Source organism: Sphaeramia orbicularis, chromosome 17 (genome assembly GCF_902148855.1).
Source record: "Sphaeramia orbicularis chromosome 17, fSphaOr1.1, whole genome shotgun sequence".
Lineage (NCBI taxonomy): Eukaryota > Metazoa > Chordata > Actinopteri > Kurtiformes > Apogonidae > Sphaeramia > Sphaeramia orbicularis.
Genome location: NC_043973.1, coordinates 32,089,226 through 32,112,285, shown reverse-complemented (window position 1 = coordinate 32,112,285; position 23,060 = coordinate 32,089,226). Strand labels below are relative to the sequence as shown.

Below are 23,060 nucleotides of genomic sequence, written 5' to 3'. Positions count from 1 at the left end.
TCTTATCTTTTTTATCTTATCTTATCTTATCTTATCTTATCTTATCTTATCTTTTTTATCTTATCTTATCTTATTTTATCTTGTCTTATCTTCTCTAATTTTATCTTATCTTTTTTATCTTATCTTATCTTATCTAATTTTATCTTATCTTATCTTATCTTTTTTATCTTATCTTATCTTATCTAATTTTATCTTATCTTATCTTATCTTATCTTATCTTATCTTATCTTATCTTATCTTATCTTATCAACAAGGTTAAATGTGGAAACAAATGGAAATAGACAAATGTTTGGCACAAATTACAAAAAGTAAAAAAAAAAAAAAAAAAGTCACATACATACTGTACTTGATGACATTATATACAGATTCAAGGTTCTCAGGAAATATCTGAAATAGTGCAGATTGGTGCAAATGACAGCAGACGTGCAAATGGTTTAGTCTGTGATTTTAACATTACAGTCGGGTCAGAGCCTACTTGACCCATAGAGACCCAAACAGCCACCGGTGGCACAAACCATCTACATATATAAACTGTTTAATACCTGTGGATCCATTAATCCTAAAATGCAGTTTGTCATCTTTTCATGGTCATCAGATATGACCCATTTGGACGTTCAGAGGCTCCGTAGTTACCATGGAAACACTGTCATCTTCTACAGCATTGATTCACCAGTAAAACCCATGGAGTTGGATCAATGACAGTGGATGGACACATTTGTTTTTACATCCAGTTTGCAATATCTTTGCTCAAACAGTCAGTTTTTCTTCATTTTTCTCTCTTTTGATGTAATTAACTTTGAATTTACTCTGAGTTGTCATGAACATCCACATGATCCGTGAATTAAATATAGGAAAATACATGATTTACACCAAAAAAAATCCAAAATACAGAGCATAAGAGTATTAAAAAATGGTGATAAATCAGTTAAGAAAGGTAGAAATAGAGACAGATTTGTTCAGGAACTGCCACAAAAGTACCACTGGGTCTTTATGGGTTAAGGCATGAATTACCCTAGGGACGTCGACCAGTACCTTTGACCCTTGAGATATTAAAATTGATCCTTGAGTCTATGTGAATGTTTGTGCCAAATTTAAAGACATTCTCTCAACCCATTTCTGATTATTCATATGAAGTGTATTGGGGATAGACAGATAAAAAACAAAACCTCCTATCTGCAGATTTTTAGATTTTGAGTTTTCACATTAAATGGTGAGAACAAGGATGATATTGTTAACACATAATATAGAAAGAGAGTCTGAGAACAGTAGAATATGCTTGGATATCTTTAACAAAGACCATACTATAATAAAACTAAACGTTTTTTTTGTTTCCTGAAAAAAGTGATTTTTTCAAATAGGAGGTTTTGTATTCTTGCCATCGATATGGAGATGGCCACATGTAAAACTAAATAAGTATTTATTTATTTTAATTATTTATTGGTTTATTTATCAGGGACATTGTACATTAATTCACATTGCTGTAAATGCACCAGAGTTATCCTAATGACTGTTTTTCATTTGCAGTCCCTGGACAGATGGTAAATTGTCACCCTAAAAAGTAGCATAAGGTTAAAAACATGCAATTTTTAAGACATAAATTTGAAAATACCTAAACACAATACAAGCTTCGCAATCCAACATTTACAATTAATGACACATCAGACAAAGTAGGTTAAAAAATGTACAATACGCTTGTTACTTAGACATATTAAAAAACACAACAGAGACAGGACTAAAAGAAATTATAATGATAGCAGCTCCAATTATTAATGTACCAGATTTTTAGATGTATTTTGAGCTCATTGTAAAATGTCCGTTCTCTTATTGCCACTGGAACAGTTCCACTCATGTGCAGCTGTAACTGCAAATGAAGCTTGGAAGTCAAAGTTATTTAATTCATGTTCATTACAGAAGGTGATGCACATTCTGTGAAGTGGTTATCTCATGTTCTTGTCGTCTCTACTGGTCTGGAGCTGAAGCTGTTATTAAAACTAAACTGGTCAATGATTGGTACACAGTTCATTTCAGTTAAATTGCCAAAGTTGATAAATTTGTGGTCAGTAATGAAGAATAAAAATGTGCGCTGTTAACAGTTACAAATGATCTTAAAAATCCTCCCTGTGGAGTAAAGAAGTAGAGAGTCCAACATGGCTTTCAAGTATTTACTAATAAACCACAGTTGAATGTGACTGGTGATCACTTTTCCTGCCCAACCGCCTTCATGTTTCCTGGAAATCAGCTCACCCTTTTTCACAGTCATTATTACTCAATATTTTACAATGGCCACACACATCCATTTTTATTGAACCCTCCTCCGTCCAGTAGAGTTTAGTATTTGTTGCTGTAAATGAATCAGTCCATAGCAACAACAATATCCACTGTTTAACCTCCAAGGAGTCAATACCAGGCTGTTCAACAACGATGCACAAACAAATGTTCTCCTCAGACAGTTACGGATTCACTTAACAATGTTAACACTATTATGGCTCTGCTCTCACACACACACAGTACATAGGATGTCCATGAACATGAGTGTCACACAAACCTGTATGCTGTATTAGAGGTCCCAGGTTCAGGTTCTGGTCACTTTTATTTGTATCTGTAAGTACAATTACCTGTAAAACAAGGCAACTGTCTTGATATGCATTATACAAACATTATTAAGAAGGCCATTCCTTTAATAAAATCAGTTATTATGTAGTGAACGATGACAATAACAAACACTAGAATAGACAGAAGCACTCACTATCTGTACAACAGTGCTACAGTGTGTGTTGTGCAGGTTAAATAGTGCTGTTTTTATATTGTTTTGTTTTACACTATGGCACAAAATAGGGAAAATCCTCTTTGTGGCAAAATCTTTTAACAAGATATATGGTGTTCATAATCATCATCATCATACTAATCATACTAGTAAAAAATTTTAGTTTATAGTTTATAGATTAACAGGACCTGATAAGTGTAACAAAGCATGGAAATGTGTCTGAACATTGCTGAGCAAAAAGACAATTGCAAAAAGGCAACACGCTGCACACAAGTTTTCATGGATGTCCCTTTTCTTTGAGTTTTTGCTGTTGACTGTTACACCTTCATGATTTAAAATGGCAGTCCTTGCTTGTTAATTGCAAAAACTTATCAAATTTGCACATCATATGAAAGTTCAAATATTAGTGAGGTTTTGCACCTTGTTCACTTTAGCCTCATATTTGGCCTGAGAATAATTCAACTGAGATTGACACAGTCTTGGTTTACTCTGATTCATGTTTTGTGTTTCTGCTACGTCTAGAACAGGGTTGTCAAACATGTGGCCTCTGGACCAAAACTGGCCCACCTAACGTTCGGATCAGGACGGATTTGTGAAATGCAAAAATTGAGCTGACGATATTAAAGCATTGTATGACTTTAGAAAGAATAGTTTGTAAATGTGAATATTTTCAATAATTAATTTCACTTTTTACCTCCGCCAAGGAGGTTATGTTTTTGTTGGCTTTGTTTTGTCTGTCTGTCTGTCTGTGTGTGTACAAGATAACTCAAAAAGTTATGGATGAATTTGAATGAAAATTTCAGGAAATGTTGATACTGGCACAAGGAACAAATGATTAAATTTTGGTGGTGATCGGGCATGGGGGCTCACTGATCTGCCTTGGCGGAGGTCTGCGCTGTCTTTTCTAGAAAAGCACTCGTAGAGCGCAGACCTCCGCCAAGGCAGATCAGTGCCCCCCCACCCCCGATCACCACCAAAATTTAATCATTTGTTCCTTGTGTCAGTATCAACATTTCCTGAAATTTTCATCCAAATCCGGGGCACTGATCTGCCTTGACGGAGGTCTACACTTTCTGAGTGCTTCTATTTTCTCTCTAAAACATAGAGAAAAGTTCAGAGTTGACATTATTTACTGGTCCGGCCCACTTTAGATCAAATTGGGCTGAATGTGGCCCCTGAACTAAAATGAGTTTGACACCCTGGTCTAGAAGATACAGGACATGTGTGTAGGGATGTAACGATTACCGGTGTAACGATAAACTGCAGTACAATTCCCAACGGTTAGTTGTTCTCTGAAAGAGAAAGAGAGAGAGAGAGAGACTATCTATCTATCTATTTTATTTTATTTTATTTTATTTTATTTCATTTTATTTTTTCAAAATACGACTTGGTTAAATTATTTCAGTGTGTGTATTAGTACTTTTGAACATTTTGAGCACATTTCAACAATACAGCAATAATAATGGTAACCGTGATAATTTTGGTCACAATAACCGAAATATGAAATTTTCATATCGTTACATCCCTACACGTGTGTAATGCCCATGAAACTCAAAATAAAATGTCATCATACACAGACATGGGGTCTTAGCTGTAAACCACCAAGGACATTATTTGTTAGCCTTCTCATCTTCCCCTGTCATGTATACATGCTCAGTGTTGTGACTGCAGAGTCAAATCTACACTGATCCACTGCATTTGCAGGTCTAATGCCCTGCCACCGCTCGACTGGCCGCTGCCGTCCCAGTTTGACCAGTATGAGCTGCGTATAGAGGTGCAGCCCCGCCCACACCACAGGGCCCACTATGAGACGGAGGGCAGCAGGGGAGCAGTGAAGGCCACACCAACAGGACATCCTGTCGTCAAGGTGACGCATCAGCCTGCAGAGTTAAACAGACTGTACCAAACTTCTGTCTGCACAGATTTGCTGTTTTTATGGTGTCAGTAATTAACAGCTCTGGTTTTACAATATGTGTCACCACGAAGGAAACTGAGGTTTAAATTTGGTGTAAAACTTGTGTGTCCATAATACTGGAACAAAAATCTCAGGACACATGCTGTGCCTCACCACTGTTGGCCTCTTCTCACTTTGATTTTTTTCCCTCACACTGTGTCTCTGTGTGCAGCTGTGTGGATACACAGAGAGGAAGCCGCTCTCCCTTCAGGTTTTCGTTGGAACAGCTGATGACCGATCCATCAGGCCGCATCCTTTTTATCAGATACATCGGTACAGCGCTCTCTGTTTACATCATTTTTAAGCATCTGTATATTTGTAGTCCAAAACATATTCATGGGAATCTGCATATTGATGTAACTTTAACTGTTGTTAACGGATGGATGGATGGATGGATGGATGGATGGATGGATGGATGGATGGATGGATGGATGGATGGATGGATGGATAGATAGATAGATAGATAGATAGATAGATAGATAGATAGATAGATAGATAGATAGATAGATAGATAGATAGATAGATAGATAGATAGATAGATAGATAGATAGATAGATAGATAGATAGATAGATAGATAGATAGATAGACTGAACAAATCCCCAGTGTACCGATGGGTTTGGATTTCTCATACAGACAGTGTCTCTTCCTTCAGGGTGACAGGGAAGATGGTGGGCACTGCCAGTCATGAGAGCGTTCAGGCTGGGACCAAACTACTTGACATCCCCCTGACCCCTGAGAACAACATGACTGCACTGTGAGTCCTCTCATCCATCTTGACCAGGGGAGGAAGTATTCAGATTTTTTGTTTGAGTGAAAATATCAATACGGAATTGTAAAATGTAAAAGTCCTGCATGAGAAATCCCTCTAAAGTAAGAACATAGAAGTCTTAGCAGCAAAAAAGTGAAGGCCAGGAGCTGTTTTGGTCCCTCTGACTGATATGTAATTATATATTAATGTTGAAGCATCAGTGTTGTAGCAACTTGAGGTGGAGGTAGTTTGAACAGGGACACAAAATAATTGAGGTTTGTTCACATGCACAAATCTATTTTCAGTTTCTGGACCTTTTTCCTTCAATTTTTGGTGAAAACTGAGCAAAAAATAAATGCATAGTGCTGTAAGAAACCAAACAGGAAAATAAAAAAATGAAAGAAATAGAATTGCTATAGTTGCAAAAATGTAATGTAAAGTTTAGAATGATCATCAGTCAATCAAATTTTTTTCATACAGCGTCACATCATAACAAAAGTTATATCATGACACTTGACACTACCAGTCAAAAGTTTGGACTCGCCTGGTTTTTCTTTATTTTCATGACTATTTATATTGTAGATTCTCACTGAAGGCATCAAAACTATAAATGAACACATATGGAACTAGAAAAGCACTCGGAGAGCGCAGACCTCTGCCAAGGCAGATCAGTCCCCCCCACCCCAAATTTTAATCATTTGTTTCTTGTGCCAGTATCAACATTTCCTGAAAATTTCATCAAAATCCAGTCATAATTTTTTGAGTTATCTTGCTAACGGACAAACAGACAGACAGACAAACAAACCCCGATGAAAACATAACCTCCTTGGTGGATGTAATTATGTAGTAAAAAAAAGTGTGACATAACTCAAAGCATGTTTTATATTTTAGATTCTTCAAAACAGCCACATTTTTCTTTTATTACTGCTTTGCACATTCTTGGCATTCTCTTGATGAGCTTCATGAGGTAGTTACCTGAAATGTTTTCCACAAGTCTTGAAGGAGTTCCCAGAGGTGCTGAGCACTGGTTATCCATCTGTGGTCCATCTCATGCCATTTAAATGAGAAGGAGAGTCCAAACTTTGGACTAGTAGTGTACATTTTATAGCTGGTCGAAACCAGATTCTTAAGCTAACTCACAGTCACCCACAGAATACATCGGGAGCAAACACTTGGTGACAGAAGGCAGAAACCTGGAGCAGACCCCCACTCTGGAGGATGGTCGTCTGCCTAGACCAGTTGGGGTTAAAAAGAGAGGGTTAAAGGAAGAGAAAGTGAGATTGGAGGTGGAGAAGGGGGAAATAGGGGGGGGTGTTTTCCTTGCTGTATAATCACATGAAACTAAAAAGTATTTTAGTTTTGTTATCTGAGAATGAGGGAGCGGGTCACCTTTCAGTGAGTCCTCCATGTTTCTACAGTCCCATAGAACAGTTGTTTTCACCTCTTTTCTGTTTTGTTGTCTTTCATTACTGTCACCTGCTATGTTTGAGTGTGGATCAGAGGTATTTTCCCATTAGCTAAAATGTTCCAGAGCAGACAAAATAAGCACCAGCTCTAACAAAAGGGTCTTTTCCAGTGGCAGCTGCTCGTCTTTCAGACAGGGGAAGCTCATTGTCGGCTTACATCAAAAAAAAGTCCAGTTATTTAAACATAAATTCGCCCCTCCGTTCCTTTTTAAGAAAATGGTCAGTGACCTTATTGTACCAACTAAACAAGAAAACACTGAAATTATGTTAAATTGAAACAAGGAAGTACAATGAGTGTGTTTTATTTACAGTGCAAGAGGTGAACGAGTAATTTCGTAGTGGTTTCTCTCTCCATTTCACAGCAGAATGAGTGACGGTATTAAACTGAACTGTGTCAGTGAAGGAGTAGATCTGAAAACAGCTGTCAATCAAACAGGATTCAGCCTTTCCACTGATCCTCCAATCAGCACGTGGAAGCCCGGATTCCAGCCCGGCCGAGCTCTGCCCACAGCTCCATTCACCCCCAGAGACGCCGAGCGTCCGGGGGCGGGACAACATGGGACATTTATCCAATTACCGTCCAGTTTTGAGGCAATGAAAAAAACTGTTCCACTCAGTCCCATTGAAGTGCATGGATGCTGAGCGTCTACGGACAAATGCACTGAGCAGAGATGGAATGAGAAAACAGAGACACGGGAATGGAGGAGAAGTGAACAACATCCAGTTTGATGATTTAGGATGAAGCTGATTCTGAACGAACTCGTCTGTGAGATGAACGTGTTCTAACACATTTGGAGTCAATGAAATGTCAACACAACCGAACAGATTTAACCATTTAATTTGAGTCATTTTAGGAGAAGCCGAGCTTCCACTGCAGTCTATGAGAAATCGTCACTAGTCTTTTCCCACTGTAGGACAGGGAAAGGTGGGGGTTCTAATCTGCATTTTTTTTGTTTTTTTGTTTTATTTTTTTAGTTTAGTTTATTTTGAATATGCAACAAAACAAAATAATCCTGCTTACTCTTTACAAATGAAACAGATTATAAGAAAACAAAACAAACAAACAAAAACAAAAACCTGTACATATACAGTACATGAAAAAATGTATGACTTCATTTGCATATTTGAAAAGGAGTGGGAGGAAGTATCACTTATTTAATCCCACCCCTTCTCCACAAAACAGTCTATCCTTTAGCTTCCTATCAGCAGAATATGAAAAAATATTGACCACTAGATTCCACTGAAGATTAAACACCAGTCCAAATACAGAGTTCTTAACACCAGTGCAGTATTACATAGATTCTATATGCTATAGAAAAGCTTTCTTACATAGTTTTAATTACAGAACTGTGTGTGTCCTAGCATCGACTGTGCCGGGATCCTGAAGCTGAGGAACTCGGACATCGAGCTGAGGAAAGGAGAAACAGATGTAGGAAGGAAGAACACTCGTGTCCGTTTGGTGTTTCGTACTCACCTGCATCTAGCGCCGCCCGTGGCCCCCCCAGGCCGGGTCCTGGCTCTGCAGGTGGCCTCTCTGCCCATTGAATGCTGTAAGTGGTGGATTTATGGACTCTACATCACAATGGGAACACATTCATTAGATTTTTGGGGGATAGGATTGGTGGATACATTTATGGTACATAGGGGGTTTTCAGAGTCATTTACAAACCAGGGGGATTTACCAAACATGTTCTAGATTTGTCATGAATACCGTCTTCTTTCTTCTGACCCCAGCCCAGCGTTCAGCCCAGGAGCTGCCAGTCATCGAGTCGGTCAGTCTAACCTCCTGCTCTGTGGAGGGCGGAGAGGAGCTGCTCCTGAGCGGCACCAACTTCTTACCGATTTCCAGAGTCCTATTCATGGAGAGAGGAACAGGTTAATATTCAGGGAGTCGATATGTTATTCATTTATTGTTTTTTTATTTTGAATATCTAAAGAAACTACAAGAAGGGGGAAAAAAAGTTGAGAAAAAAAAACATTCAAAAAGCAGCAAGATCAAGTACAACTTACATACTCCCGCCCCCTTACTCCTTCTTTTTCTACTGATCACAAAGCCCCATGTCAGTTCCTCAACATAACTTAATAAATCTTACACATGTCAAAATAAATTCTAAACAATCCTGCGCAAAATGCAAAATTATTATACATATCAAACATGAACTCTGTCCATTTCATAGCTGTATTACACATATGGATAGGCTTCACTTCAAAAATAACTAGGCAAAAGAAATTCCAGATAATAATAAATAATCTGATAATGTGATGTGATGTCTGGTCTTTTGCTTTTGGCATTTTTTGCGTACAGTATTATGCAAGTTACTTCCAAATTGTAATACATCACAGATTACTTGTTACTGTTGTTAAACATAATTCCTTACCTTATAATATTACTGTCTCAGAACTGTGATGCATTATATGACTCCTGTATTACTTTGAGTAACTTTCACCCAAATATCTGCAGAAGTAGAACTTAACGTTCTAAAATGATAAAATATACTTCAGAGCATTTTACATCAAGTAGAGGGAGATATGGTGGAGCATAAGGACTGTGTTCTATCCAGGCACTAACAACAGAGTTTATAACTGACACAGTCAAGGCTCAAGGCAATGAAAGAAAGGATGAACCAAACTAAGTTTCTGTTGCTTCAGTTTATCACTATCGTCCTCTGTTTTCTGTCTCTCCTCAGTAAGTGGAGTGGTCACATGACACCCTTCCAGATGTTTTTTTTTTAAATTGCTCATGCTATTTCTTCTTTTGGTTTTGGACAAAAGTTGCATTTGACTATTACGTACCTCTTGTCTTTATCTCTGACAAACTTGAGGTAATGATCATACATCTATTTGGTGAATGGACTGTCTTCTGCCATCTTCACCCATTGGCTCACCACCAACAGGAAATAGAACTTTCCTGCAGCATTTTAGATTTGTTAAGGTCTCGCGGTCTTGCTGGGTTTTTTTCATTTGGGGAATTAAATTATGGGCAAAAATTGCATTATAACACAGGCCCTATTGAACCATGTACCGAGTAAAATATTACTGAAAATTGATTTGTAATGCCTTACACTACTGCGTTACATTCATTCATTCATTCATTTTCTGAACCCGCTTTATCCTCACTAGGGTCCCAGGGGTCACTTGGAGTCTATCCCAGCTACTTACAGGCGAAGGCGGGGTACACCCTAGACATTTCGCCAGTTCATCGTTGGGTTGACATATACTGCGTTACAGCAACAAATAATTTGCTACTGTAATGCATTACAAAAGTAATTACTTAAGTAATTACTCCCAACACTGGTTGTATAACCTGTAGGCAGAAACTGCAGACATTACACAGTTTATTAAAGCTTTTAATGCAGACAGATTGAGGTAGTGAGTCTATCAAATACAACAGTGTACATTTAAATTCACTTCAGGAATATTTAGAAATAGACATTATTTTTGCTTTGTTGTATATCAGTACATTGCATAATGAAATGTGTCATCAGGGAGTTTTCTCTCTTTCATAAACTCAGGAAACAACTGTTGAGTCCAATCCAGACCTTTTGCTTTTTCCTCCCATGCCTTTTCCTGTCTATCTGCACCAGAACTGTCAAAACTGAATCACAAAATGCACCAAAATGATCATAACCACAGACAGTAGAACAACTTAAGTGGGCAAGATATTGACTGTATACAAGTAAAAATCTATCTTAAATTCGCGCTGACATTTTTGTCGATGTCATAAAATGGGATTTTAAATCAATTATTCTTTTTCTAACAACCACAATAACTGAAAAAATACCTGCAAAGGACATCAGTCCACAAAAAGATTTTAAAAACATCCTTTCTGAATACTGTTGTGATTTTTTAATTTTGTCTAAGTGTTGCTCCGACATGATTTTCATTAAATATGTACACTGTAAAAAAAAAAAAAAAAAAAAAAGTCCTGTTTTTTTTACGGAAAAAAACTGGCAGCTGTGGTTTCCAGAACAATACTGTAAAAAACACATCCAACTGTAAACATATTTACAGAGTAACATGTAGATTTAACATTTTAAACATTTAGATTTAACAGTTTAAACATTTAGATTTAACAGTTTAAACATGTAGATTTAACATTTTAAACATTTAGATTTAACATTTTAAACATTTAGATTTAACATTTTAAACGTGTAGATTTAACATTTTAAACATTTAGATTTAACATTTTAAACATTTAGATTTAACAGTTTAAACATGTAGATTTAACATTTTAAACGTGTAGATTTAACAGTTTAAACATGTAGATTTAACAGTTTAAACATGTAGATTTAACATTTTAAATGTGTAGATTTAACATTTTAAACATTTAGATTTAACATTTTAAACATGTAGATTTAACATTTTAAACGTGTAGATTTAACATTTTAAACATGTAGATTTAACATTTTAAACATTTAGATTTAACATTTTAAATGTGTAGATTTAACATTTTAAACATTTAGATTTAACATTTTAAACATGTAGATTTAACATTTTAAACGTGTAGATTTAACATTTTAAACATGTAGATTTAACATTTTAAACATTTAGATTTAACATTTTAAACATGTAGATTTAACATTTTAAACGTGTAGATTTAACATTTTAAACATTTAGATTTAACAGTTTAAACATGTAGATTTAACATTTTAAACATGTAGATTGAACAGTTTAAACATTTAGATTTAACATTTTAAACATTTAGATTTAACATTTTAAACGTGTAGATTTAACATTTTAAACATTTAGATTTAACATTTTAAACATGTACATTTAACATTTTAAATGTGTAGATTTAACATTTTAAACATTTAGATTTAACATTTTAAACATGTAGATTTAACATTTTAAACGTGTAGATTTAACATTTTAAACATGTAGATTTAACATTTTAAACATTTAGATTTAACATTTTAAACATGTAGATTTAACATTTTAAACGTGTAGATTTAACATTTTAAACATTTAGATTTAACAGTTTAAACATGTAGATTTAACATTTTAAACGTGTAGATTTAACATTTTAAACATGTAGATTGAACAGTTTAAACATGCAGATTTAACATTTTAAACATTTAGATTTAACATTTTAAACGTGTAGATTTAACATTTTAAACATTTAGATTTAACATTTTAAACATGTAGATTTAACATTTTAAACGTGTAGATTTAACATTTTAAACATTTAGATTTAACAGTTTAAACATGTAGATTTAACATTTTAAACATGTAGATTTAACATTTTAAACATGTAGATTTAACATTTTAAACATTTAGATTTAACATTTTAAACGTGCAGATTTAACATTTTAAACATTTAGATTTAACATTTTAAACGTGTAGATTTAACATTTTAAATGTGTAGATTTAACATTTTAAACATTTAGATTTAACAGTTTAAACATGTAGATTTAACATTTTAAACATGTAGATTTAACATTTTAAACATTTAGATTTAACATTTTAAACATGTAGATTTAACATTTTAAACGTGTAGATTTAACATTTTAAACATTTAGATTTAACAGTTTAAACATGTAGATTTAACATTTTAAACATGTAGATTTAACATTTTAAACATTTAGATTTAACATTTTAAACGTGCAGATTTAACATTTTAAACATTTAGATTTAACATTTTAAACATGTAGATTTAACATTTTAAACGTGTAGATTTAACATTTTAAACATTTAGATTTAACAGTTTAAACGTGTAGATTTAACATTTTAAACATGTAGATTTAACAGTTTAAACATACAGATTTAACATTTTGAACATTTAGATTTAACATTTTAAACATGTAGATTTGACATTTTAAACATTTAGATTTAACAGTTTAAACATGCAGATTTAACGTTTTAAACATTTAGATTTAACATTTTAAACATTTAGATTTAACATTTCAAACATTTAGATTTAACAGTTTAAACATACAGATTTAACATTTTGAACATTTAGATTTAACATTTTAAACATGTAGATTTGACATTTTAAACATTTAGATTTAACAGTTTAAACATGCAGATTTAACGTTTTAAACATTTAGATTTAACATTTTAAACATTTAGATTTAACAGTTTAAACATGCAGATTTAACATTTTAAACATGCAGATTGAACAGTTTAAACATGTAGATTTAACAGGTAAATGGACTGCACTTATTTATTTTCTCCACCTTCATGGTGTTCAAAGCTCTTTCCAAAACCACCAGGTCCAACTGGGATCAGTTTAGGGTTCAGTGTCTTCCATGGACACTTTAACATATGGACAGTCAGAGCCAGGATTCAAACCGCCAACCCTTTGGTTACTGGACGAGCTGCTCTACCAACTCTACCAACCCATTCATGTACAAATTTAAAATGTTACAGTGTTAAATGTTTACTTTTTAATAACTTTTTTATTAAAGAAAAAAAAAAAAAAGCATTTGCACTGTTATTTCAACATTATGGTCTTTGCGATTTAAACGGCACCACGATGTTTTTCAATTTACAGTTTTATTTTCTAAAAACAATAGAAATACATCATTTCTACATACAAATCTGGTTTTGTTCATATACTCTTCCTGTAAAAACTACAGCTATATTTGATTAATAGTTAACACAAAAATCTTTTCAAATAAACAACTTTGCATTGTATTGTCACTTACAGTTTTTTTATGTTGCAATTTTACAACTTTTTGGTGTTAATTCTGCAGTCATTTTTTACAGTGTATGCATAGTTAAAACCTCATTTTGAGTCTCTCTAAGTAGTGGAATATTGTACCTTGTTTCTTAGATGGTAAACTGCAGTGGGAGGAGGAGGCTCATGTTGATCGTGACAACAGCAGTGAGGTAATTTTATGTCTGCTTTTGCATTTGCATGAGACTGAAAACGGTTCACCTACTGATCATGCACTACAACTGATTGGTAACGTGTCCATACTGGTTTTTTCTGTTTCTTTTTAGTGTTTGCTGTGTGTGAGGGTTCCCGCCTACAGTGACCTGTCCGTCAGTCGGCCTGTGTCCATCAGTCTTTATGTCTCCAACGGGAAAAGAAAACGGAGCAGCACTCATTCCTTCAAATATCTTCCCAGTGAGTGTCTGATACTGTTGTGCTCCCCTCTGATATTTTACGCCCACAGTTCCCTGTAATTTAACATGGCTTCCATAGACTTTCATGAACTGAATTTGACTGATTAAGGATGATAGTGTTTGTGGCTTCGATTAAATAAATGATCAGATTCCTGTTCATCTTTGTTGGTGAGTTTGAGCAGAAAAGTAAGTATATTTGCTGTTAAAATAAGGAAGGTTAGTTATCTTATCACCACAAACAACTCCTTACTCTTTATCGTGCAGTTTTTGCATTTCGTTTCTCATTATGGTTATTATTGTGTCTGATCAGAGTTAGATATCTCATCTGTCCTTTTATTTCAGAAACTCCAGACTCCTATTTTTGTCCATTCAATATGTGTTTTTATTTCCTAAGATATATTCAAGTGAAGGGACTAAAACTGAACGGTTCAAGAGTCGCTCCAAACTAGATTCACAGTTTCATTCTTACTAAACTCATCTATATTTAGAGCTTCATCCTCCACTTGCAGAGGTCACTTTGTGTTGGTCTGTAAAATATTACAGAACATGTTTTAAAGACAATTTAATTGTTTTATCACTGCTTTTGCCCAAATATTTCACATTTTTTACTTCAATATTGATAGTTTCATTGTTGTTATTAAGATATTTTTCTTCCTTTATTATATTTTACTGTTTTTTCTGCCTCTCTGTATTAAGAAACTGTAATATTAAAAATTAAATGTTAGTGTTATTTATTATCTGTGTTATTTTTGCATGGGACACTTAGTTAAATTGCACCAAAAACCTTAACAAACTAAACTCAACCATAATGTATTTGATTTATTATATTTAGATGAAAGAGTGATGTGGTGCAACCTTTATTTTCTATAACTGCATTTCCCAAACGCAGGAAAGGGCTCCAAAATGTTTCAGACGTGTTGTGATTCGCAGTGTTGATTTCTCCCAGACTGCAGTGGAAGCTCAGCTTCCCCTAAAATGACTCAAATTAAATCTGTTCGGTTGTGTTGACATTTCATTGACTCCAAATGTGTTAGAACACGTTCATCTCACAGACGAGTTCGTTCAGAATCAGCTTTATCACAAATCATCAGACTGGATGTTGTTCACTTCTCCTCCATTCCCGTGTCTCTGTTTTCTCATTCCATCTCTGCTCAGTGCATTTGTCCATGGACGCTCAGTGTCCATGCACTTCAATGGGACTGAGTGGAACTGTTTTTTTCATTGACTCTAAACTGGACGGTAATTGGATAAATGCCACGATGTTGTCCCACCCCCGGACGCCGGGCGTCTCTGGGGGTGAATGGAGTTGTGGGCGGAGTTTGGCCGGGCTGGACGCTGAGCTTCCACATGCTGATTGGAGGATCAGTGGAAAGGCTGAATCCCATTTGACTGACAGCTGTTTTCAGATCTACTCCTTCACTGACACAGTTCAGTTTAATACCGTCACACATTCTGCTGTGAAATGGAGAGAGAAACCACTACCAAATGACTTGTTCATTTCTTGCACTGTAAATAAAACACACTCATTGTACTTCCTTGTTTCAATTTAACATAATTTCAGCGTTTTCTTGTTTACTTGGTACGTTAAGGTCACTGACCATTTTCTTAAAAAGGAACGGAGGGACGAATTTATGTTTAAATAACTTGACATTTTTTTTAATGTAAGCCGACAATGAGCTTCCCCTGTCTGAAAGACGAGCAGCTGCCACTGGTATAAACATAACATTGGTTGATAGTTTTCTTGTTTGTGTCCTCAGTTATGTTCAAGGAGGAGGACCCACTCATGCCCCGGCCCTCTGCCCTGCCCCTGGATGGAGGGACTGTGTGTCAAACCAGGATGGACAGGGGTCTCCACGTGCGAGGGGACCCCATGACTGACGAGCGTGGCCTGGGCTTCCACCTGCCCCCCTACCCGTCCACCTACTCCCCTCCCTGTCCATCCATGGGTTACCATGACGATTACTGCTCGAAGCCTGACGCTGCAGCGGAGGAGCCCGGCGGGTCCAGGACCACCCTCTCTGAGCGTCACCCCAGCTTTGAGAACCTGGAGCTGGGTTTCACTGAGCTCCTTCCTCCCTTGTACCCCCGTGGCCCGCAGCCCCCCTCTCCCTCCCCTTCCCCTTGGCTGGACTCTCCTTACTTGTCTTCCTCACCCTCTCCTTCCCACTCCTCCTCTCTGAGCCCGTTCCCTGCCGGCAGTCCCATCTCAACCTCCCCTCTACCCCCCATGCCCACCTCCCCTTACCCCCAGTACTCTGTTTATCCTCAGGAGGTGTGCCCCTCCCCTCCCTCCAACCCCAGTCACTACCAGGACATGTGCACAGCACCTTATTCCCACTATGAGGGCTGGGACCCCCAGGGAAGGGCACTGGGTCCGGGACATGGGGGAGAGAGGGATGCAAAGATTCAGGAGTGTCCCCTGGAGTTTAGCAGTTCTGTCTCCATGCACCACATCACATTTGAAGAAGGTGAGTTTCATAATCTTTGACTCAAATGATCAGTTACAGTGAGTCAGAAAAAGCTGATATATTGAGACCCAAACAGAAACTGCTGACCAAAATCATCTACTGATCTAAAATGTTCAATAACTTCTGATCCACTAATCCTATCAAAACATGTAAATAATTGGTATAAAATGATGTTTATCATCTTTTCATGGTCAAATATGACCCATTTGGACATTCAGAGGCTCTGTACTGAACATGGAAACACCATCATTTTCTACTAGGAGTGTGTATTGGCAAGAATCTGGCAATACGATACAAATCATGATACTGGGATCATGATACGATATATCACAAAATATCATGATACTGTTACAAAGGAAATTTTTTGTTTGTTTCTCTTTTTAAAATGACTATTTCCTGGAAGAATTGATTTACACCAGAAATCTGCACAAATACTAAACACATTTTTATTTGATCCCAACAGGATCTAATGTTATATCACAAAATTTAACTGTGTTTAAATTCTGTTTTACAGACATTACAGATTAAGATCCTGCTCAAATGTTCATATTCTATTAGTTCACAACTAAAAACATAACATTATTTTTTGCGATCCCAACAAAGGAACTAACATTATTTAATAAAACAGTGTTAAATAATAATAAATAAGATATAAACAATAAAGAAAAATAATTTTAAAAAATGAACCTCTGCCATATCTTCATTTGAATAAACACCTAAAAATATCGATACAGTACTTTTTAATATCGATACAGTATTGTGAAATGAAATATCATGATATATTGCTGAACCAATATTTTCTAATACCCTTATTTTCTACAACATTGATTCACCAGTAAAACTCATGGAGTTGGATCAATGACAGTGTTTGCAGATGCTTATTTTTGTGTTCAGTTATTGATATCTTTGCTTAAAAAGTTACTTCTTTTCAGTTTTCTTTGTTTTTTTACCATAATAACCCTCAACTTTAATCTGAGCTTCCATGAACATCTACAGGGTTTGGACAAAATAATGGAAACACCTTCACCTCAAGATGATAATGCCCCAATCCATACAGCTAGAATTGTTAAAGAATGGCATGAGGAACATTCTAATGAAGTTGAGCATCTCGTATGGCCGGCACAGTCCCCAGACCTCAACATTATTGAGCATTTATGGTCAGTTTTAGAGATTCAAGTAAGACGTCGATTTCCACCGCCATCGTCTCTAAAAGAGTTGGAGGGTATTCTAACTGAAGAATGGCTTAAAATTCCTTTGGAAACAATTCACAAGTTGTATGAATCAATACCTCGGAGAATTGAGGCTGTAATTGCCACAAAAGGCGGACTTACACCATATTAAATTATATTTTGTTGATTTTTTAAGGTGTTTCCATTATTTTGTCCAACCCCTGTACATAATCAGTAAATAAATGATTTTCACTGAAAAAAATGCAAAATACAGAAGATAATATTATAATAAATGGTGATAAATCATTTAAAGAAGGTTAAATCTAGAGGAAAATTCATTTGGGAACTGCCACAAAAGTAACACTGGATCTCTATGGGTTGATATGGGGGGCAGCCATGGCTCAGGTGGTAGAGCGGGTCGTCCAATAACTGAAGGGTTGGCGGTTCAAATCCCGCTCTGTCCATGTGCTGTTGTGTCCTTGGGCAAGACGCTTCACCCTCCTTGCCTCCAGTGCCACTCACACTGACGTGGTGGTGGTCCGAGGGGCTGTAGGTGTGAACTGGCAGCCACGCTTCTGTCAGTCTGCCCCAGGGCAGCTGTGGATACAGATGTAGTTTACACCACCAGAGAGTGAATGAATAATGGATCCTCTGTACGCACTTTGAGTATGCATTCATTGAAAAGCGCTATATAAATCTAATCCATTATTATTATCTGAACCCACAGAATTCAATGGTTCTTCTGGAGGTGTTGTTAACACACGTTTTCCTTTTTGCATCATCTGTTCAGTTTAGACTTTAGACCTTTAACCTCAAAAATTCCTCCAGATTCCTTAAAGATGAGCTTTGTTTTTTATAAACTTTCTGTACTTTTATCACATTTGAGGTCAAATGAATGATCCACCACCCATCTCTGCTCTTTCTTTTCAAAATATAATTTAATATGGTGTAGGTCCGCCTTTTGCGGCAATTACAGCCTCAATTCTCCGAGGTATTGATTCATACAACTTGTGAATTGTTTCCAAAGGAATTTTAAGCCATTCTTCAGTTAGAATACCCTCCAACTCTTTTAGAGACGATGGCGGTGGAAATCGACGTCTTACTTGAATCTCTAAAACTGACCATAAATGCTCAATAATGTTGAGGTCTGGGGACTGTGCCGGCCATACGAGATGCTCAACTTCATTAGAATGTTCCTCATGCCATTCTTTAACAATTCTAGCTGTATGGATTGGGGCATTATCATCTTGAGGTGAAGGTGTTTCCATTATTTTGTCCAACCCCTGTATTTTTTATTAGTAAGTTTTTATTTTTAACAATTATTAGAAATTTCAGGCGACCCCACGTGGGGTCCTGACCCCAAGGTTGAAAAACACTGCTGTAAATCATTCATAATTTAGTCCTATTATTTACTTCTACCTGTAGATAATGTTCAGTATCTCTATCTCAAAACTTGAATAAACTGCAATGATTTGATGTTGTATGAAATAGATAGACCAGTAAATACAAAGGATGGACTGATTTACAGGGCTGTGATTTTCTCTTGTTCTTCTTTCACAGTGACAGAGTTGATCGGGGAGGACATCCAGTCTTACCAGTCAGCCTCACAGATGGAAAACCAGCCAAACTGAAACAAGAGCAGCTCATGGCCCTATTTAATAGTCACCATCATTTTATATCTAATGCACTTGGTTTTAAGATGCATTGTTCCAGTTACATGTGACACTGACAGGGGAGCATGAGAACAGGGACAGGTGTAACCATGATCACAGGTAACTGATGTGGTTTTATAAAGGAAGGCTAATGTTTTTAACGTTTGCAATATAAATTATACATGAAACTGCTTGGGTCATGTCTCGTAATTGGGAAAAACAGAACTGATGTGAATGCTCAGGAGATACATTTGTATATACACATCCTGAACTTTGTGTTAAGAAAACATGGGTTATATGTCCTGAAAGTGTCTTTATTTCAGATTGAACCAGAAGAATCATGGGTACAAACTTATGAACATATGAACATAACATCATTTGCTCAGTTACTGGATGTAGCAGATGTTTTCCAAGTAATATCAACAGTATTTCGGATCCCAAAAGAAGAGAAGCTGTTGTGGTAGATTTTCTGCAGTGCAAGGTAATGAAATAAGCTCTCAGTAGAAATAAAGTACGGTGGCTCAGAGGTGCAACAGCCCAAAAAATTATCCACTAGCCCAAAAAATTATCCATTATAAGAAAAAAAAAAAAAGAGAACAGCCCAAAAAATTATCCACTAGCCCAAAAAATTATCCACTATAAGAAAAAAAAAAGACAACAGCCCAAAAAATTATCCATTAGCCCAAAAAAATATCCATTATATATATATTTTAAAATAACTTTACTTTTAGCACACCGACCTCAACTTTTGGTGGGTTACTTCGCTAGCATTAGCCACATTAGCTGAAGGCCTTAAAAATTTTCAGCGTATGCTTTTTTTTTTTCTGGTGGCCTTAATTTTAAAGCAAGAGACCTTTCAGGTAAACAGCGCGCCCCTAATTGAAAAGGTGGATGATGTTTTTTTTTCTTTTTCATAGTGGATAATTTTTTGGGCTGTTGTCTTTTTTTTCTTACAGTGGATACTTTTTTAGGCTGTTCTCTTTTTTTCTTATAGTGGATCATTTTTGGGGCTCTTGTCTTTTTTTCTTATAGTGAATAATTTTTTGGGCCGTTGTCTTTTTTTTCTTATAGTGGATCATTTTTTGGGCTGTTCTCTTTTTTTCTTCCAGTGGATATTTTTTGGGCTGTTCTCTTTTTTTTTCTTATAGTGGATAATTTTTGGGGCTCTTGTCTTTTTTTCTTATAGTGGATAATATTTTGGGGCTATTCTCTTTTTTTCTTATAGTGAATAATTTTGTGGGCCGTTGTCTTTTTTTTTTTTTTCTTATTGTTGAAAATTTTTTTTGGCTGTTCTCTTTTTTTTTTTTTTTTTTTTTTTTTCTTATAGTGGATAGTATTTTGGGCTGTTCTCTTTTTTTCTTATAGTGGATTTTTTTGGGGGGGCTGTTCTCTTTTTTTTCTTAAAGTGGATAATTTTTTGGGCTCTTGTCTGTTTTTTCTTATAGTGGATAATCATTTGGGCTGTTCTCTTTTTTTCTTATAGTGGGTAATTTTTTGGGCTAGTGAATAAATTTTGGGCTGTACTCTTTTTTTTTCTTATAGTGGATAATACTTTGGGCTGTTCTGTTTTTTTGGTTATTGTGGATAACTTTTTGGGCTGTCGCACCTCTGGGCCACCATAATAAAGTGACCAAAGTGGCTGTTAACAAAGAAGGAAAGCAGGTTTATGAATGACTCTGTCTCTGTACATGAGGTAGATGACGCTGAAGTGTGAAGATAAAGGACATTTCTGAATGTGTGAAATGAGGATGTGACCAGACCGTGTGTGTTTTAAGCTGTTTGAAAGCTTCCTATGAGGAATAGTTTTAGATCCTCTTAAAGGAGATCAAGTTTGTCTTCAACAACAGCTCCACCTGGGGGAAGCAACCTGCTGCAACAGACCTAATCCACCAGCTGTCGGAGATATTTCTTCTTTTGGTGTAAAACTTAATGCATCTTACTTTCCATTGTTATCACTTTCACTAAAAGACTCGTGGCTTCAAAGTGACAGGCAGAAGTCTTTGAGCTGTGGAAAAAAGCACAGACAGACAACATTAAAAATGCAGCAACTTTAGAAAAAGACACTAAAGCCACGTTATATGTTCTCCTGACAGTTTTATGGGTCTATACGGTTTAGCACAACCATAAATGGACATGATAGGAGCCCCAGACTAAAAGCACCTAATGCTAAGGGAGGATACAGTACAGGGCACTGGTGTGGAGCTTTTACAGGTTTGAACAGGAGCTCCAGAGCTGGCATCTGAAGACACAACTCCTTCATGACACTGAACAACTGATGGATTGTTAAGCACTGCGACATCTGCTGGTTAGTTTTTGTAACTGTATCTGGAGTGTTTTATGTGTTTTGTTTTGTTTTGTTCTATTAATCCTTGACATTATTGAGAACAGACTATATGTACAGTGTAACTGTATCCTGAAGAAGACATAGGAAGTGTATGGACGTAAATCTGTCTCATCAGATTTTGAATTATAAAAGCTATTGAATTTCTAGCACTGAATTTTTTTGCGCTGAAATTAAGTATCTGAATTCTTTTTGCACTAAAATTAAGGACCTGAATTTTTTTTGCACTGAAATTAAGTATCTGATTTTTTTTTTTTTTTGCACTAAAATTAAGTATCGGAATTTTTTTTTGCACTAAAATGAAGGATCTGAATTTTTTTTGCACTGAAATTAAGTATCTGATTTTTTTTTGCACTAAAATTAAGTATCTGACTTTTTTTTTGTCTCAATTCAACTATGTTCATAAATTTAAAATTAAAAAAATTCTGATACAAAAAATTCAGGTGTAAAAAATTGAAAAGCCAAAAATTCAGATGCAAAAAAATTGAAAAGCAAAAAATTCAGATGCAAAAAATTGAAAAGCAAAAAATTCAGATCACACATCTACGCTGACTGTCTTCTTGTATCGGTGTCACATGATCAACCTAACGTAACTCGACTGGCTGGCTGTTGGTTCGACTTGAGATAGAATCAAATACTTATCCTTGATGTCCTGGATGTGTGATCTAAATTTTGTACATCTGAATTTTTTGCATCTAAATTTTTGCATCTGAATTTTTTGCATCTGAATTTTTTGCATCTAAATTTTTGCATCTGAATTTTTGGCGTCTGAATTTTTTTTATTCTAAATTTATGAACATAGTAAAATTGAGACAAAAAATTCAGATACTTAATTTCAGTGCAAAAAAAATTCAGTGCTAGAAATTCAATAGCTTTTATAATTCAAAATCTGATGAGACAGATTTACTTCCATTTACTTCTGACCACAGCAGTCCCAACAAGAAGCAGCAGACCCACCTGGATAATCAGTGTGTCCAATAATGAAAAACAAGAAATAAAAGAACTGTCTTACACTCAGGAGGTAGTGGGGCTGTGTTTAGACTCCATTAGGACAAATACAGTAGTTAACCCCTTCACTTCTACAGTCCCTGGTGGTCTAGTGGTTAGGATTCGGCGCTCTCACCGCCGCGGCCCGGGTTCGATTCCCGGTCAGGGAACATTATTTTCTCTGTAATCGGGGCACACATGATGTTATCCCGATTCAGACGTTTACTCTTCGGGGCCGGTCAGCTGTAGTCAATTCTCAGTCAATTAACACCTTTCCGAACTGCTCTAAGAGATTAGAATTTTCTGTGGATGACGTCAGTATGAACCATCGCAGATAGTTTGTGTGAGTTGCAGGGGGCGGGGCCTGTGCTCTTCAATCTAATCTAACATGAGTGTGTATACTCTACTTTGTTGATAGTCTGTTGTTATGTGGATGGTT

At 36.0% G+C, this 23,060-nt stretch overlaps 1 protein-coding gene and 1 non-coding gene across 2 annotated transcripts in view; both read left to right on the top strand.

Moving 5' to 3' along the window:
• Positions 1-19,479, top strand: part of nfatc4 (nuclear factor of activated T cells 4) — a 45,245-nt gene extending 25,766 nt beyond the window's left edge. Inside the window, exons 6-14 of the mRNA XM_030159859.1 lie at positions 4,469-4,631; positions 4,891-4,991; positions 5,372-5,473; positions 8,296-8,483; positions 8,668-8,808; positions 13,709-13,764; positions 13,879-14,005; positions 15,762-16,472; positions 19,202-19,479. Of these exons, the coding sequence (XP_030015719.1) occupies positions 4,469-4,631; positions 4,891-4,991; positions 5,372-5,473; positions 8,296-8,483; positions 8,668-8,808; positions 13,709-13,764; positions 13,879-14,005; positions 15,762-16,472; positions 19,202-19,272 (1,660 nt within the window). The 3' untranslated portion in view covers positions 19,273-19,479. The remainder of the gene's footprint in view (positions 1-4,468; positions 4,632-4,890; positions 4,992-5,371; positions 5,474-8,295; positions 8,484-8,667; positions 8,809-13,708; positions 13,765-13,878; positions 14,006-15,761; positions 16,473-19,201) is intronic.
• A 3,240-nt stretch (positions 19,480-22,719) lies between these two features.
• On the top strand, positions 22,720-22,791 carry trnae-cuc (transfer RNA glutamic acid (anticodon CUC)). Its single transcript has one exon. It is a non-coding gene; the product is annotated as a tRNA-Glu (tRNA).
• Positions 22,792-23,060: the final 269 nt, after the last annotated feature.